The 18,840-nt window shown below is 48.7% G+C and overlaps 1 protein-coding gene across 2 annotated transcripts in view; it reads left to right on the top strand.

Annotated features, from left to right (window-relative positions):
- Nucleotides 1–9,559: 9,559 nt before the first annotated feature.
- LOC119458091 (sprouty-related, EVH1 domain-containing protein 1) overlaps nucleotides 9,560–18,840 on the top strand; it is a 74,872-nt gene continuing 65,591 nt past the window's right edge. For both annotated transcript variants that reach the window (XM_049670748.1, XM_037719907.2), the window contains exon 1: nucleotides 9,560–10,002. In XM_049670748.1, the coding sequence (XP_049526705.1) occupies nucleotides 9,980–10,002 (23 nt within the window). In that variant the 5' untranslated portion in view covers nucleotides 9,560–9,979. The remainder of the gene's footprint in view (nucleotides 10,003–18,840) is intronic.

Genomic DNA, 18,840 nt, shown 5'->3' with positions numbered 1-18,840 from the left:
CGATATTCTAGTTGACATTAAGAGAAAAAAAAATCGACCTGAGTAGGCTATCTCATACGTAGAGCAGATAACCGGCGGACCAATAGAGTTACAGAATGGTTGCCAAGGGAAAGGAAGCGCAGTCGATGTCGGTTGAAAATTAGGTGGAGTGATGAAACTGGGAAATTTGCAGGCTTAAATTCGAATCAGCTATAGCGCAGGACAGGGGTGGTTGGAAATCGCAGGGAGAGGCCTTCGTCCTGCAGTGGACATAAAATATTCTGATGATGATGGTGATGATGAGCTGGTTTAGGTTTCGTACTGTTTTTCTTTTGCCTAAATTCACAATGTTTCTGTCTGCTCTTTCTCAGATACCCCGAAGTAACCCAGCATTGTCAGCTCTTTCGAAGTGCCATTAAGGTAGCCTCGTGGTAACGACATCATTCTGACAACTCGTTTCATACACGCCGGATATCTCACTTATTGCAACACCGCTTCGCACCGGCGTAAAAAAAATGCAAGTCATATTACGTTAACTGAGGATTTTCGTTCTATTCCACGTCAGCCGCTTCCCACACGGCAGGCTTCCGAAATATGGTAGCAAGGACAATACATGGCTTCACAGCTTGGCGCATACACATTGCCTGCATGTTGCGGTAATATGGTCTCAATCGAGACGCAGCCGCCATCAACAACGATGGGGGCGTCATCATGCGGTGATGTGTGAAAGTAAAAATGTGCTCAACTCTTAGCGATAGCGTGCAACTTTCATCTGTGCGCTGATTTCTTGACGTAAATTTTCGGAAGTGGCGAAATTAATACAGATGCCTTCATTTCCTTCTTGACAATAGACAAAGAGAAGTTATAAGAGAATGGCAGGGAGGTTAACGAGGCTGAACCGGTTTGGCCACCATGCACTTGGGATATGAGCTCCTATATCATCTTTGGATGGACACCACGTCACGAGATATTTCTGCCAGCGTTGCTGTTCCAGACTAAGACTAAATGGTACCACGGTAATACGCGTATGCTCACGTCAGACCGCGGGTACAGGTAGCTCTGCTGGAAATTACCCAGAGGTTAGGTAAAAACACCAAAAAATTGCGGCATAATACTGACGACCTTGGCTCTGAGTCCCATGAGTCACGAATGAAGTTTTGAGGTCGTTTTTAGCAAAACGGCTTTATCTGTATTGTTTTTAAAATTTCCTTACATGTGTGAGTGTATGCATAAGTGTGAAGTAAGTGTGCAGCAAAAGTAAAGTGCGAAACGATAGTATTGTACTTCACTTTTGCTGCCCAACGAAACGAAAGTTTCGTACGTTTTTCGCAATCAGGCTACGCGTTGTGCAGTCAAGGCTTGCGGGCGCTGAGCGCGAAGTTTTATCCAGGTAATAGAGAATTTTAGCATAGTGTATAGACGTTGCTATCGTAGACGTATGTACTGGATTGCTTGTAGTCGTATCCAAGGCCAGCAGTGTCAATGACGACGCCTTGTGGCACTGCGATCAGCGCAGCAGGAATCTGTGCAGGGAACGCCCGCGTGTGTTTCACTGTTCTACTCAGAAGAAAATAGCGAGTTTTAGCGGCCCGTTACCACCATCGCTACCATTACCGCTACAGTTTAGCCCACATGCCAACCCTTCGCAGGCAGAAACCTAACCATGCTATGCAAGCTCCTGACTCCTGCTGGGCTATAGCAGGAGAGCAACTGGCGTGGTGGTGGAGACGGCAATGATGGCCATAACGGAAGGCTGAAACTCTCTTATATAAAACACGTTCGTGGTGACGATATCATGCTAGATACGTTTGCGCCAGCGGATAAGCCCAATACATATCTGACACAGCGCTGATTATACTGCGCTCTCTAGTAAGCAAAGAACGCCAACATGCTGCCAGCAGCTCTGCTGTTCCCTTCTGCATGCGCTATCCGGTAGTCTTCTGTATGTCTACGCTAGAGATATGCTAAACTCTCTAGTGACGAAATACATGAGCTAAATGGTGAACACGGCAATGAGTCGTTTTCAGGCTAAGGCATCAGAAAAATGAATTTGAACGGCTTATAGACAGATATCTTGAAGGTGCCTTTGACTTGTTATAGAGGTTGTATTTTGACTACGTAGAGTATAATGGGGATACAGAAAAATTTATCAATTTCTTTTAGCACATTGTGGTTTACAGACTTCCGAGCCATGCTCTTTGGGTAGCCTTTAAAAACTAGCCGAGAAAGCGTGTATGGCCACAATTCTATAAATACTGTCTAGACTGTCTCTAAAGGCTCTCTAAAGGTCAATATGCTTTCTACAGACCATCTAAATGAGATTTGGTGCTGTAGGGAAGCGAGGTCCACCCGAAAAGCGCCATCGCGGCACTGATGAGAGAGAGACAGAAGAAAGGGGAAAGGCAGGAAGGTTAACCAGGCAGGAGGTCCGGTTTGCTACCCTACGCTAGGGAGAGAGGGGAGGGGAGGTAAAGTGATAGGGAAGCAGAGATAGAGAAAGAAAGTGAGCACAGATACACAATCGCAGTCGGTCACTGTCTCCGCATACAATCACTGCACAGTACAGTAGCACTTGTAGCATTGTAAACATCATTTCAGGCTACAGCCGCTTGTCCAATTCTGTAGTCTTTAAATTAAAAACTGCAACAAAGCTCTCGTCGCCCTCCGCTGCGATGTCGGCATTCTAAAATGGTTTCATCTGTTATAGGTCTTTGATCCAAGCGTGCTATCGCGCTTGCGAGCGATCGTCTATGTAAATTGTAGCGAGGACAGCCCTAATAAAAATAACTTCAGGGCCAATAACCTCGGTAAGCAATAGGTAAATGACCGGGCACAGTGGAGCGATAAATATAAGCATCAGGAACAATGACTCCGCGTAAAAAATGATCAAACTGTAACCCTCGAGTGTATTGAGCCCCACAATACAATGTGCGAAGTAATTTCAATTATTCATTTATTAATGTCAGTGCTTGTCTGTTCACTGCAGCTACGAAAGAATCGGAGTGGGTTGCGTCAGCTTTCCTACCGAGAGTGCTATGCAGAAACGTTAGGAACGCGTTTTCAACACATGTCACAAACATGGCCAACGAATGGAGCCATTACATTTTACTCAGAGTAGCATGCGCTGTGGTTCCTCAAGTGTCCTGGAAGTGCAATACCAAACCGTCAAAACACGGTGCAACCAGTGTAGCACATTAAAGCAATATCAGAGACACCCTTACAAGTTTTAGTTACAAATCTGCTGTAGATTTACCCAATGCCATAAGCGTTTACAAACATCTTGTTCATAAGGTCATATCGGCTGTAAAATAAGGCCGCGAGAGTAGCAAAAAAAAAAAAGTTTGGAAGAAAGGGACGAACTAAACAGATCGCAAAGGAAGTGTGACTAAGTCAATCTCTTCAGCGATAATCAGGCGATGTCCTACGAGAATCAATCAAGCGTTATGCTAGTAAGCACGAAAATATTGCACTTTGCATGAGATGTAACGCTGCGGAAGTAAGCAAACTGAAGTGGTTCAAGTGAGGGTAGAACATGTTTCCAGCTCTAAAAAAACGGAAGCAATGCACGTTGTGCAACGTACAGCTGTACATGCTTGATAAACAATCCGGAAGTGCTATTCTGTATACATGGTATAAAGGGGCGTTACGAGATAGAAATTTAAGTATATTCTGCTTTAACTGCAACGAATACATTTCGGCTGTAGTTTCATCATTAGAGAAAATAAAGTTTAATGAGAAAAAAGACACAGAGATTGGGCCAGAGGATTGAGTATGCCTCTGGCCGGCTGCTCCATACTGTGGTAAAAACGAAAGGGTAGACAGAGAAAAGAAGCGGAATGATAGTGATGGAATGAAAGTGGAGATAGAGATATAGAAATAATTATAGAAATGTGGAGTGGCTCATCAGAGCTACTTCTAGTTGGCTACTCTACATGGGAGAAGGGGTACAGAGGAACAAGTCTTTGGCCGGCTTCACACCATACTGGGATACAGGGGTAAGGACAAAAGGGTAGACAGAGAAATGAACAAGGGGCTAAGAAATAACAGCGAAGAGACAGATAGAGAAATGATCATAGAAAGGCACGGAGGTTAACTAGAGACACTTCCAGTTGCTACCCTGCACGGGAGGAGGAGTGTGGGGATAGAAAGAGAATGAGATAGGAGCACAAAATAAGTCAACCGCGTAGACTATCCAGCGCTCACCGGCAGCGTTATTAGAGAGAGGGAGATAGAGAGAGAGAGAGAAAGTGATGTGGGATAAGGCAAGGAGGTTAATCTGGCTGAACCCAGTTGGCTACCCTGGACTGCGAATGCGTGAAAGAGGACAAACAGACAAGGCTGAGAAATAACACAATGAGCTAAGCCCCTGTTGTGCGAGGCCGCATATGCGCAATGTCCTTGAAAAGTGCACAAGGACAAAACAATATGCATGTAGACATATCTATACTGCCATCGCATCGTCGTGAAGCTACGCCCAAGGTATCCAAGTACAGAGTACTGTCTATAACCCTGTAATATATGGCGCCCCAAGTTTGCCGCGAAATAATGCGTTATGGCGTACATTCGCGACTACTAAGTTTATGGGCTCATTCTGGTCTGCCAGTAAGCGCATTATTACTACTTGCTCAAAAGTTTTCTTCGAAATTCGCGAAAATTAGGGCACCGAGAAATGGCAGGGTTGGAACAACGCGTGTATACGCCACACGTGTCACGTGGTACACAATGTGCGTGGGCTTGTTTCAACCCAGGGATTGAACTACACAGAAATACGCGTGAAATGAGCCACCTAATAATGAGCGATCTTTGATGAAATTAACAAACAAAAAGAGTAAACGGTAGTTCTCGTGCACGGCACAATGATAAGGCACAATATACGAGGAACAGGATACTTGGAAGGTAGGATACGAAGAAGAGACACAATACGAGCAAAATAGACATTAAAAGCTGCAATAAATATACGTCATTCTGAGCAAATACAGGACGAGAATGCGAGAACTGAAACAACGATGAGGGGATCATGCAGCATCTCACTCTAGCTGCAAGTTGGTGAGGCCGAAAAAAACAATATAAGAAAATAAAAAAAGAAGGCAGACGATAACAGAACGTGTAGCAGAGTGCCTCAAACTGTGCTTGTTCACTGCACTGAAGTGCAATTGTTATCAGTTGGCGTACGTAGCTATGTTATCCTAAAAGAAAACTGAACATTTGACATTTAGTCGCAGTGCGTATTTTATGCGCTGCAGCACAAATCGGTAGCAGATTGTGCATGCATGTTCTCGAAGTATTCATCTGGGTTCTGGAAAATCTGAGACTCCGCTTTTCTTTTTTTTTATTAGCTTTTTAGACATTCTATGCATTCCCATTATTTATGCAGATAGCTTCTTCGGTTCAACGGCCCCGCTTCCAATGTATACCGTCTGAGTTCAACGGAGAAGTGCCTGACAGAGCATGACCTATCGGAAAGCATGAATCACACTTTTGTAGAGTGGTAGAGTGACCGACTGCGGACTGCGCCAACGTCCGCAGCTGTTACATCGGGGTATCTCATAGATTTGACATAGGCTTGTCCTAGAGCGAATGAACCTATTGCATGCGGTATGACCATGCGTAATCTCACTGGGGAAACGGTCTGTTTTTCTGGTGTTTCTTTTTTTTCTTTTTTGCGAAAAATGGTTGCCAAAACGATAAAGTGACCACTCTAGACAAGTGTGATTTAGACTGTATCTAGTATACACTCAGTGAGAGCATCGTCAAAGCAAAAATACACACACATACAGAGAGAGAGAGAGAGAGAGAGAGAGAGACTAAGCTCTTTATTGAAATGCAGAGAATTCTGCCGGCGTACAAGTAGGCGCCTACATGCAACTCTGCATAGGGAAGGGGATCGGGGACCGAAAGGGGCCTATGAGGAGGAAAAAACGTACCACACAAATTGGGACGCGTTGTTGTTTCGCTAACAGTGCCTAACTCCAATCTTTGGACTATCAAAGCGACAAAAGACGCCATTGTCTATGTAGTGAAACTCAGCCCCAACGCTGGGCGTGTAGACAAGCACGTATCATTATCAAGTCTCACGTTTCCATGGTGCATGGCATATAGCGCAAAAATAAAAGAGGTTTAACGTGTTCGGAGACCGGGTGGAAAATTTCCGAAGGAGTCACTGAATGTGTTTCGAAGTCCGTCAACTCATTGACGTCGAGTATCAGTCAATATCGCCCAAGTCACGTGCCACGTATGCTTAAACTGCCGACAGATTTATGTCCGTTGCACTTTAAACGAGGGAACTCGTATGAGTATCGAAGCGTCTTTTAATTTTCTACTTTTTCGGGGACCACAATGCACTTTGTGTTGCGCGATGCAACCTGACGAGACGAAGATTGTCGAATTCTTGATCTGGTGGTGGTGAAAACATTTATTTACAGGATGAAATGGAGACCTGTGAAGGGATGGGGTTAAAGTACGGCACCTCTCGAAATGGGGAGGCTAAATTGGGAAAGTATACGGTCAATCGCAAAAGTTTACAGGACACGGTTAATTTCCCTTGCAAATGTGAATTCCTGCACTGTTAAGGCATGGCGCTTCTAATTTAACGAATCACTGTGTATAGGTGGCGAAGGCTACTACATGCTGGAACATTTAATTTCAGCCTGATGTGACCACGCTTCGCTAGAATTCAGCTTCTTGGCAGATCCTGTGTCCCGCAAACGTTTGCCGTTGACTGTACAGTTTCGTGGAACGTGTTCTTGCAACTATGTCAGCATCTACGCGCCGTGTATTCGTCCGTGATCTCGCGTGATTGAGAAACTGGCACGGTCTTTTGTCCACACGGCGGCGACCGCCTTGCTATGTGCAAGTGAAATAACAGTCGTGAAATATTTACAACGTGACCCGTGCGACACATCAGCGACCTGAAGCAAGATCAAGGGGGTCGCTAAACGACGTAGTTGCCGTGGAGCAAATGTACTGCACGCCTGAGTGCCATAGTTGATCGAAATAAATCAGAATATTTAGCTTTTGACTTCGTGGGCACTCTGTCTTCCGATCCGTATCCAATCGCATCGTGCGCGAGAAAGCCACGTCTGTACGGTATTGTTACAAGCAGCACCCCAACCTGTTAAACCGTTCGTTCACCTCTCAGCGATATAATCACGAAAGCTTATTTCTCTCGAGAGATCTTGATGAAAGTTCGTCATCCTGGTCGTAAAGAACAGTGAAATCCCTCCATCTCGGTGTTATAATAGCAGGTTTTCTTATTTATTCTTTTTAGCACAACCTGCGCAGAGCACATTGCGCGAAAAAACAAAATGAAATGCCGAAAGTCATGATTCCTACATCGGGTGTTGAATTCAGCGATATGTAAATTTGCATTTTTCATCTCGCTTTTGTGTAGGTCAAAAAAAAAAAAAGCGTCACGAAGGCGGGAGAAAGGTCTGGCCATCTTTGCGGAGAGCACAAAGCAAAATACGAATCTCGCGCGAGGCACGTGATTGTATAAGAACAGCTCCGCAAACTCGTAAAATCCTACCACGAGTATAATGATGAAAGTTTGCACGTACGAAACATACAGCATGCAACTCAAAGCTCGTCTTTATTATATGAAAGTGCTTCAATCGAGCCTTCAAGTGGGCCGGTATAAGCTGTCTTTCTATTGAGTACTTTAATAACACAAGTGTATCGCTGTTCCGAGTGCAATATCTACGTAAAACCAATATCTCTCTATCACGCACACACAGGCACACGTACATACATACAACACGCACTAAATACCAACAAGAACCGATTAGTTGAACGAGAGATTTCAACTGCCGAGTATCTGAGAGTGCCTTTACTCTTTAGTACATAAACTCCTGCCTTTTTTTTTTTTCATCTCCTTCTTTCACTTCGCTCTCCCAACATGTAGGGTAGCAAACTGGAGAAAGTGTAGCTAATTAACCTTCTTGCGTTTCCTTTCTTCCCTATTTCAGCAAATTTATCCTCAATCCTGTGCCTTCCAAATTATGCAGTGTGCTTGTGTAATGAAGGAATTCGTAGCTTTGACTGGGAGCTCTACGACACCTGTATAGACACGAGAAGAACAATTTTCGATTTAAATTTTACTCCTTTCCACTAGCAGGTCGGCGCCCGTACTTGGTCGTGGTAGCCCGGTGATAAGCGGCCGAAAATGGCAAACGATTCTTGTTCGAAACTGTAGTTACGGGGCGGCAAGTTGAGATATCGTGAACTGCGATGGGAGAGAAGGAATCATATCACTGACTATACTGAGAGGCGCTACACGGCAACACGAAAGCGTGAAGCATGTTGACACACTTGTTTCATAACACTGCAATGCCGAGAGGTCTCGCCTGAGAGGCTAAAAAACAGTGGTAAGGAAAGGAAACTCGATTCAGAAGCCGGACAAGTGAGTTTCGATACGTTTACGAAACGACGCCGTTTTGCATGTTCGCTCGTGGAAGCATTCCTACCTTACAGTGTACATGCGTGTCGAAACGTCGCATTAGCGACGTCGCGAAGATATATGTTGCGTACTAACGAAAATCCTCGAGAATGCCCGTTGCTCTGAACGCATACGTACAGTCCACATCCACGTGACCACGTAAACCAATCCACTTTTTTTTTTTTCGACGTCTGTTACCGCGCTGCGCAAAGCCACGCCCAAACGCAGCAGGGGCTCCGAACCCGTGTTTACCAAAAGATACTCGAGGCATCCTGCGCTACACTGCGTAGCGTAACGAGTTTGGATGCATGAGGAGCGAACTCAGACCTCTTCGCAAGATTTTCTTACGCGAGTTAACCACTCGATTTCCCCGCTTCACATGAGGTGGAAACCTGGGAGCTTGAACACCAAGATTACGAGCGCTGTTACGGTGCGCCTCCGGTGATACCAGCAGCTTTTGAGGAACGCAAGCCCAGCGAGGTGGCAGAACCCAACCGAGAGACTCCCGGACGCAGATACTCTTCCTCGTTCCTGGGTGTTATCGCTGGCGCCTCGAAGCCGCATCGGTGATAAGACTGGAAAAAAATTTAAAAAAAAAAACGCGATAGGCTGGGCCACACTAAATACGCGCCTGCTAGCCCCCTACCTCCCTGGTTTATTTCCCAAAATGAGACACGCCTCATCGAAGCCCCGACTGTCGCTCGGTGCGTACAGAAAGAGAGAAAAACAAAAACGCGAGGCATAGATGCGGATTTCTCGCGCCACGGTTCCTACATCTCCGTGTAGGAGAAACCTGCAAGAAAACTTACGGAGGAAAAAAAAAAAATTAGAAAGCAATGCCTTCCGCCCGCCGCCCAGCGTCCGCACCCTGACAGCATCCAAAAAACCTCCCCCGACTCCGCTCGCTAGCTCAACAAACAAACACGGAGACTGGGAAAGGCACCGCGGCTTTGTGACTGAAATCCGAAGATAACTGCCGTTCGCTAATGCTCGGATTAGCGTATAACCGTCGGTAGTGTCGATTTGCGAGTTATTTTCGAAGCACACGACGTGATCACGTCGCGCACTATTTCGCCTACGACTCGGCGCGCGGAGGAAGCGCAGCGGGCGCCGGTCGGCGTTGGCCGTCCCAGAATGCAGCGCGGCCGGCGCGGCAGCTCTCTCCTTCCCAGTTGCTCGCGCGCAGCAAGAACAGAGAAGCGCTTCACGTCGCCGTCGGTTCGGAGAGCGGAGCGGCGGTGCCCGAGCGGCGGTGTGGGCTTTGTGAGTGGTGTGCTGGGGCTTTGGCGGGGCAGTCGTCGTCGGCCGTGTGAGAAGTGGCGTCGGGTGCGTTCCGTGCTGCGAGTGAGGGGGGATCTTCGAAGAGCGGTGCACAGCGGCGTTGATATAGGAGAGAAACTCGGCGACCGTCGATGACCGTGCGAAGGACTTCGAGGCAGCTCCACGACGGCGGCGACGACGACGTCTTCTCGGGCAAGTCGGGGCCGTCGTCGCCCTACACCTGAGGATTATCGCAAGACGGACGCCCGCGCGCGACCAAAATGACACTCCATCCGAGGAGGGAACATGACCGAAGCTAGCTTCCACGAGTGAGTACTATTCGCCGGTTAGTTTGGCTAGCGCGAATCTTTTTATTCGCCTCTCACGCTCCGGTCTCGCGACGATCGGTGGCCCAAACGATATCAAAGGAGCCCACCTTCCTTTTTACTTCGCCAGCCCCGCCGCCACCGCTCATGCGGAGTTTTCATTGGCCGAAACACCTTTTTCCGATTGTTTGACGCTCTCCGTGCTAGCTACGCCTGCATTTCTCTCCCACCATATCGCCTTTAGGTCGAACGCGGTTCGCGAGTTCGCCGCGGTTAAGGATCCGACTGCGTTCACCCAGCCAACGAACGACGCAGCGAACAAAACGGCGCTGTGGTGCCGCTTCGGTTTCGGGCCTGTTCGCGGGCGGCGTCGTACCACGCCGAGGGGAGCGCTGGCAACGGCGTCGTCCTCCTCTTTCGCCGTACGTTCGCTCGCTCGCTGCTTCTCCTCGTCTCCTTCGCCGATCGCTACTTCTATCTTCCGTCCCTCCGTTCGGTCCTTCGTTCTGTTCCTTCCGTCGGCAATTCCTCCGTCTTCCGCGCGTCCTCTTCGTCGGGATCCTCCGCACCACACCCCTGCGGACACGCGATTCAAGTTCAATCCCTTGCAAGCAGCGCTCGCTCTCCGCGACCATTGCGAGCAGCGAAGCGGGCCGTAGCTCTGCCGAGCCGTCGCCGCGCGCACCGCCGCAACCAACTCTGGTTTCTCTCGCTTCTTCGCTCGTTTTCCAGCCGCCTTCTCCGGAGTAGCACGCCGCGATGCTAGAACGCCGAACCTCTCCGACCAGCGCCTCCGCTGCTCCGACGCACGGGCGAAGAAGCCGTGTTGGTTAGGCCTACTTCTGCGATCGCCGGCTCGCAAGTCTCTCCGTCATGCCACTCCCCGCTTTGCACCTACCGTGAACTGAGTAGGGAGAACAGAGTTATGAAAAAAAAAATGAGAAAAGAAAGAAAGGAAATAAAAGCAGGAGCGGTTAACGACACCGAGCGGCCCGAGAGAAAGCGAAACGTTCGAGCGCAACCAGTGTCTTGGTCGCGCGCGGTTTTCAAAACAACCGAGAACGCAGCCCGTCGTTTCCCGTCTGTCGGCATTTTCTGATTTGTTTTACCCGTTCTATTTTAATCAGGTCGCGGCTTGCTATTCGCCGCCATCCCACGGCCGATCGAACGAATCTCATGTCTGCGCGCGGTGCTTAAAAAAGCGAGGGTGGTATGTGTGCTGCGAAAAAAAAAAAAAGAAAAATCTCCCGTGGCAACCAAGGATTCGAACGTACGTGTGTTCGTTCTCGCATTGTAGAAAGAGAGAGAGAGAAAAAAAAGAAAACGCAGCGGGGGCTGTCAGGTGATCATACGTGCATACGAGAGACGAACTTTAAGCGACGTTTGCCCCAGGCGAGTGCAGCGGGCCCTGCCATCTCAAGATTTCATCAGTCTTTGTTAGCTAATCGCTGGCTCGTATGAACGCTTGTCTTATAAAGACACCGGCGACGTGTTTATCCTTGTCGAAACGGCGGCTTCTTTCACGCATTCGTCGTGATCGGGGCACAACATCGAGTTATCCGCCGAGAAACGGATGTCGGGTCTTCGGCGTGCTGATAATACATGTTCGGGCCCGTCGGTCATTCAGCGACAGTGTCTCCGCAACCATGAACGGCTTCGCCCCCACTCGGGCACGTACACGCACGTCTCTCTGTCTCATCAGTGACCAGTCCTTTTTTATTTTTATTTTTTTCAGCAAAACGTGCGTAGCGTTTGCTCCTTTTACTCGCGTCTATCAGTCTTATTTCACTCGCTGGCACTGCTTCAACATAGTTACAGCTTTCTTTTTTCCTTTCTTTTTTTTCTTTCTCGAAAGTACGTATGGCTGTCAGCTGCTTCCGCGACTGGCTTAAAGCATCTCTGTTGTTCCGGAGGCTCAAAGAGAGTTTCTGAGGGTGTGTGGCGAAGAAATAGTGTGGGAGAGGAGGGGGGAGTGTAAGGAGCGCCCCATACGCCGGCGGCATATGCGGTCCCCCTCCACTACACCCGGCGGTTCGGGTACTTTTCAGCTCCCCCCCCGCCGATGGCCTGTGGTGCGTGCGTGAGCTTGGGAGGGCCGTTTCCTCTCTCGTTGTATTTCCTGCCCGCCCGGCTGCATCGTGCGATGGCGTTGTGCCGCTCTCTCTCCCTTTTTTTTTAATATGCTTTTTTTTTTTTTTTTTTGCTTTCCGCGCTGTACTTATTTTTTATTCTTCGCCAGCTTCCTCCGCAGCTTTCTTTCTTACCCTCGTTCTCCTCCGGCCAGTGTGTTTGTAGCCCTACTCACGAGGGCCATTTCCGGCGGAGCGGGCTGACCCACAAGTCGCCCTTCGCCTCTCTTTACTGACGGTGGGAGTTCTTTACCGGCAAGACTGAAGCGCTCGCCACGCCTGTGTTGTTCGTCTTTCTATCTTTCTTGCTCTCTCATCAGCTATCGCTGTTTTGAGCTCTGGTCTCGCTTGGATGTGTCCGGAGGGACCTCGTCGGCGACTCGTTATCGACGCTCAGCAGATGCAGGTTCGTGCGGGGCAGAGGGGGAGTGACAGGGAGAGCGGATAGAGCTAATAAGATAATATTTACATATATGCAAGGTACAGTAGCACCCGGATATATTGAACCCACATATAACGAATTACTGTGTATAACGAACGGCAGTAAAATCCCCTTGAAAATGTTTGTATACAATGTTTACTTATACAGGGTGTTTCAGCGAACACTTTCGAAATTTATTTAAGGTTGCCTGTGGCAGATAGCCTGATTCTAGTTAATGAGCTGGTCTACTCGAAGAGGCGCACATTACTTCCACAAAAAATTGAAATTCATAATCGACTAATTAACAAAAAATCACTAATTAGCTTTTTAACTAATGACCTGATGGCCCATATTGCAATTTACAAGTTGTAGCCGTGGAGTTCGCAAAGCGGATCCACTTGGAACGAATTCTCGGGATGACACCAGTTTCGAGATATTAATTCCCGAACTTTGCGGAGAAATGCATTGGCGTTCCAGTTAATTTTGTACTTCAATGCATAAAGCGACGTTTTGTTAAGAACTTAGCCTCCACTAGCGAACTACGGATTACTTTTACCTACTCGCTCTGTTGCGTATACAGTCGAACACGGATATATCGAATCTGAAAGGGATCCACAAAAAAAGTTCGCTATATAGGTATTTCGATATACAAGGTGTTTCAGCGAACACTTAAAAAATTCTTAAAGGTTGCCTGTGGCAGATACCAAAATTCTCGAGAGAATTCTACATTGCCTATTGGTTCCCGCACCAGCCAGCCGTGACGTCATGGGTTGTGGTGGCTTCCACTCTGGCCTTGTTAATTGTTGATCAACAAAAATGGACTACGTTGTATTGTAAAGGAGCCAAAGACTGAACTTGTGGGAGTTTCGAGAACATTTGCTGCGCCACAACGGCCCAAATGTGAGGAAATACTCAGAAATTCGTGGCATCACGCTGACGTAGTGGTGTTGAGGCGTCGGCGCATAATTAAAAAGGAATTTTGCTTTCAATTTTCGCTTCTAGTAGTTCATTTCTTACCTTGAATTCAAGGGAAATATGCTTTTGAAAGAATGCTTTATCAGCCTGAACTGATCTTGTTTCTCTTTAGTGTCACCCTTTAGAAAATGTACGGACGCGAGCTCTTTCTACTTTGGCGCAACCTTGTTTACCTCTCAATGCTTCGTTGCTAGTTGCCCCGTATCGGATCGTTCTTGAGGTGCTCGCGTCTTATCAGGAGGAGTGGTCGCCCGTAAGATCCCACCTAATGGTCATTGAACGATAGTGGCTTGAAGAAACCGCGGAGGTGTATTCCTATTGATGAAGAGGCGGCGGCGCTGTTGTCCAATTACTTGGCTCTCGAATCAAATGTGGCTGCTTAATTAGGACGGGCCTCAGTCACGATTATTAATTGGGTCGAATAAAATATGCGCAAGTTCGAGGACGCGGTACCGCCCAACTACGGTTGAGCCTGCTGCGCGCGACTCTAGCGCGAAGTCGCAGACCTTCAGTCCCGAGACGTACTTCGCTCCACCACTGGGTGCCAATCAACGTAACGAGTGGCTTTTGTGTATCTCCGCGTGTAGTCGGTCTTGTTTTTCATTTTGCGCGCTCTACTCGACATGGCGCCGCCTTTGCTCTCTTAGTGGCATGGGTCAGCAGTTTCAGAGGACATAATCACGTTATCATCGTTATCATGATCTCGCTATTTAGTCAGCCGTGCTGCAGACGAATTGCACTTGCGGGCATATTTCCCCTTACCGCAAGTTTTGCCGCTCCACCATAACGAAGTTCATATTTTCTTTTTATTATTGGTAAGCGCCAAAAGTTCCACGCTCATTACTCCTTTAAAGATACAGTAACATGAAAAATAATTTCAGCTTTGTTAGTATATTACCCTTCTACAGTACAAAAAAAAAGAAAGTCATACTTATAGGGACAAGCGGTTTCATAAGCCAGAAAGAACGCTAGAAATGGAAGAGTGTTTTGTAGTAAAAAGTACGGGACAGAAAACGAGTGAGAGGAAAGATACGCACATACACGAAGCCACTACAAGAACGGCTTGAAGGAAATGGTCTACTATGTATGGATGATGCGCCTCCTGTAAGCAAACGGGTGAACTGTAGAAATATTCAGAAGATTCATATTAACCTCACCAGAGATTCCGTTTTTCGACCTTAGGGGGCGCGTCAGCTTGACTTCGAGACCGGGAGGCGCATGGTAAAACGCGCTGTCTCATATCTCAGAGGCCTTGTATCGACCGCAGACGGCGTTGTGTGGAAGCGTGGAGTCTCGGAACTGGCAGTCTGCTTCACGACCAGCTTCGTTTACTTATGTTTTTGCTTTTTCGCTTTCTGGAACGCTACGAGGAGTCCGCGCGAAGAATGCATCGAAAATGCAAACACGCGGGAAAGGGAAGAGCGAGCGGAAGCGATTAAAATCGCAGTGGTCGGAGACGCGCTTGGCAGACTGCGAGCGCCGGCGAGCGCATCCGCCGCGCCGGGTACGGGTTTCCCGGAGTTGGCAAGGCGTTCGATCACACAGACACACACAAGCACCGGTAGTTGGTCCGCGCGACGCACTTGTTTACCCAAGGCCGATAAGTATAAGCTCCGTCGCGGCGGTGTGTGTCTTCGAGTCACGGAGGGCTGCGATGTACTGGCCAACATGTTGAGCAGGGCCGGGCGGCTCTGGAGAGCGTCGATTTTCCTCACTAATCATCGCAGCGAATACTGCGATACGGTGACTGCGAAGTGAGGCCAGAGTGCTTCTCTGTTCGACCGTCTGACGCCTAGCTTCACCGAACACGCGCAGGCGTTTTGGCCTGCGCGTGTTCGGTGTGGAGCGTCGCGCCGGAGATCTCGGAGGCGATCCCGCCGCATCGTTGTGTCCTACCTAGTGCGGCTCTAGGCGATTTGCAGTAGCTTCGTGACGGAAAGCTGACACTCCCATGCGACGAACCCCTGTGAAGGTTCGCGTCCCCTAGCCCGAGTGGGGATTTCTGTCGGCGTGCTGCGCATGTCGTCGCGTGGTCACGTACGCCGTCGGCATCCAACTGCGCATTGCCGTGTCGGCATGAGGTCGACATCCAGTGCTGTTGGCGGTCAAAGTTTCGTTTTTTGCACGCCACATGGTGAGAGCGAAGCCGAGGTTTAGGAGGCGGCCTGACGGTGGCGGCCTAACGGAAAAGACAAGACACACTAAACAAGCTTTCGAGCTCTTAACTGATGTCGCAGTAAAGAACAATGTTGCCGTATTTTTCTTCCAATCTGTGTTGCCATTTTTCGTTTAGTGTTCGTATGTAACATACTTTCTTTTTCTCTAAATCATTGGCCTGACCGCTCGGATTGCTGCCAACCGGTTACAATACCACCACCGTGACGTCATGTCGAATTCGTACGCCGCACATTTTGTCAAAATTTTTTTTTTAATTATATGGTTTTACGTGCCAAAACCAGTTCTGATTATGAGGCACGCCGTAGTGGGGGACTCCGGAAATTTGGACCACCTGGGGTTCTTTAACGTGCACCTAAATCTAAGTACACGGGTGTTTTCGCATTTCGCCCCCATCGAAATGCGGCCGCCGTGGCCGGGATTCGATCCCGCGACCTCGTGCTCAGCAGCCTAACACCATAGCCACTGAGCAACCACGGCGGGTCACATTTTGTCAGTCGTTCCGAATAATGCACCTCCCGTGCACCGAGTCAACAGAGGAGGATCTCCCAAAGACGGAACGCGGCAAACAGCTGAGAACTGGCGGGACAAAACTCGCATCCCGCGGTTCGAGAGAGCGCTGCCAGGATACGCACCACACCTCGCGCGCGGCTTTTCGGGGGGTCCTGCGCTTTCATCGCCGAAGGCCTCCTCTCGTCAAAGGAGAGAGGCCCGTGAGGCTGCGGCGTCTGCCGTGTAGGTGCAGCGAGCACACTCCCCTTGCTCTCCCACTGCTTTGGCCAACCCTCTTTCTGTCCCTCCTGCCTGACCTGCCGGCTTCGTTCCAGCAGCATGAATCACTCGACGCTCTTGTGGGTTGGGGACGGGGAGAGTCAGGGGACGACGACGACGAGAGGCGGCAGTGAAAACGGCTCAATGGATCGCGAAGTCGTTTTGCTCGCGCGAGAGAAAGCACTGTAGCGTTGGTGCCCTTCCCCCCCCCCTTTTTTTTTTTCTTATTTCCTTTCTTTTATATGCGGCTCATTCTAGGTGCTAATCGTCGGGCTTGAGATCCCCGCTCGTTGGCTGTGAAAGGAGAAGGATTGGAGGATTCGCCAAACTGGGAGCGCCGTGCCTGGGACTGATGTATTGGGAGAAAGCGAAAGAGGGAGAAGAGGAAAAGCTTCAAGTTTGGACACGCAGAGCGGAGCAGCGTTTCGAGAAAGCTGCAGCGAAAAGATCGCCGAACGAAAGTGCCTATAGCATTACAATTGACGACTTTCGAGATAGTCAGCTTTTTTTACCTGGTGTTTTCTAACCACCTAGCTCTCTCGTTCGCAGTCTGGATTTCGCCCTCCTCTGAACGCGTTTTATGTCAGTTGTGATAACGGCTATTCATTATTCGAAAAAAGTATTCGATTCGCTTCCGACACAGACACCCACGCTCTTGGCGCAGTAGAGCTACGGGGCTACGCTAACTTCGTCCTGGACGACCTAACGTCACAGATTCGACAACACCGGGCCGTTTCGTTTTTCAACTATTCAATTCCCTATTAGATCGGGGGCAGCCAGCTGGAAGGTCCTCTCGTTAACCTACGCGGCCTGGCCTCCCATCTATCTGACCTTTATCGCCTCGTACGTAGCCAATCGCAAAAAGAAAACAACAAGCTGTTAAGCCGTAGTGAAGCCGTGAGGAGTAAACTAAAAGCTCGAATCGGAAACGCCCGGACGGGCTTCTTTTATTAGGTCGACTTGCAGCGGCAGCTAGGGCAAAAAAAAAAAAAAAAAATACAAAGATAAGTAAAAGCGGTTAGGCCTGGCATCTGGCCACACAGTTAAATGAACAGGCAGCGGCAAATCGCGGGAAGCACAACTCATCTGATTGTAACGAAGCCGAGGGGAAAGAAAATTTACGGCGAGACGACAACATAAAACTATAGCGACTGCAGCGAATTCACGGTGGATGGACGCGAATGATTTGTTTCATATCAGCACTCGTATATAGCGTCTATATTTATAACGAGACACGCCAGATGCGAGGATCGGCGGAAGAAGAACGGTCGCAGAACGAAGCGCGCGCCACCAGGAAAGATTTCGAAACATCGACCTTTCCATGGGCGCCCAACTCTGCGCTATGGGTTCTATGAGAAACGCCGTATGCTAAAGGGTCTGCTACAGTGACATACAGCGACAGTCTTTGAGATCCTTCGACTGACACCGAAATTTCAGCGCGCGAGAGCGTTCCTGGACTACGTTGTATTCGCGAACGCGAGAACGCGATAACATTTCAGCTTTATGATGCATTATGACGAGACTCGTAGATTTGCATATGTTTACTGTGACTAATTGTGATTTATTGTCGCAGGGTAATTGGAGATCGCAGGGAGATGCCTTCGTCCGGCAGTGGACATAAATATAGGCTGATGATGGTGATCATGGTGACTAAACGTGGCGATGTTTGTAGTGGTTCTGTATTGCTCTGTGGATGATTAATTGCCCATGGCAGTCGAGTAGGGACCTTCCCTACTAGAGTAGGGAGTGTATGCTGAAGTGCATGGACCTTCCCAACGTCAAATTTAGCGCACCTTTTGAGAACAAGTGATCAGTTTACTAGAGTAGGGAGTGTATGCTGAAGTGCATGGACCTTCCCAACATCAAATTTTGCGCACCTTTTGAGAACAAGTGATCAGTTCCACATCCGATCCTTGCGACTTGTTGAGTCGGGAGGTTTAATCTACGGCGACAAAAAAAAAAAAAAAAAAGGGGGGGGGGGGGCTTTCATATTTCGTGACGTTGCCGTCAGCGCTGAACTGGGAAAGACGCCATGCACCACCACGTAACCCCAGTTTCGCAAAGAATGCAGACAAAACAACGGCGGGACGTGTGAAAAACCGCTGTAAAATAAAAACATGACCAAGAGCTGGACGAAAAAGTGCGGTGTCGGGAGTGATATCGCTTTTACAAGACCCGTAATCTATGCTTACGTACGCGTGACCTTGCCGTGGCATTCCGAACGACAACGACAGACGCACGCGTGCGACGCCCACGCCACTATGTGACAGCTACGAGAGTGTGTATGATATATCCCGCCCAAACCGGCCATAAACCGCAAACACACGCGCGCGCGCGCACGAGCGAGGAACGTATCCGTTGTTGCGCTTG

The sequence above is a fragment of the Dermacentor silvarum genome, chromosome 7, assembly GCF_013339745.2.
Source record: "Dermacentor silvarum isolate Dsil-2018 chromosome 7, BIME_Dsil_1.4, whole genome shotgun sequence".
Taxonomy (NCBI): domain Eukaryota; kingdom Metazoa; phylum Arthropoda; class Arachnida; order Ixodida; family Ixodidae; genus Dermacentor; species Dermacentor silvarum.
The sequence above is the reverse complement of the archived record's forward strand: the minus strand, read 5'-3'. Positions and strand labels throughout refer to the sequence as shown.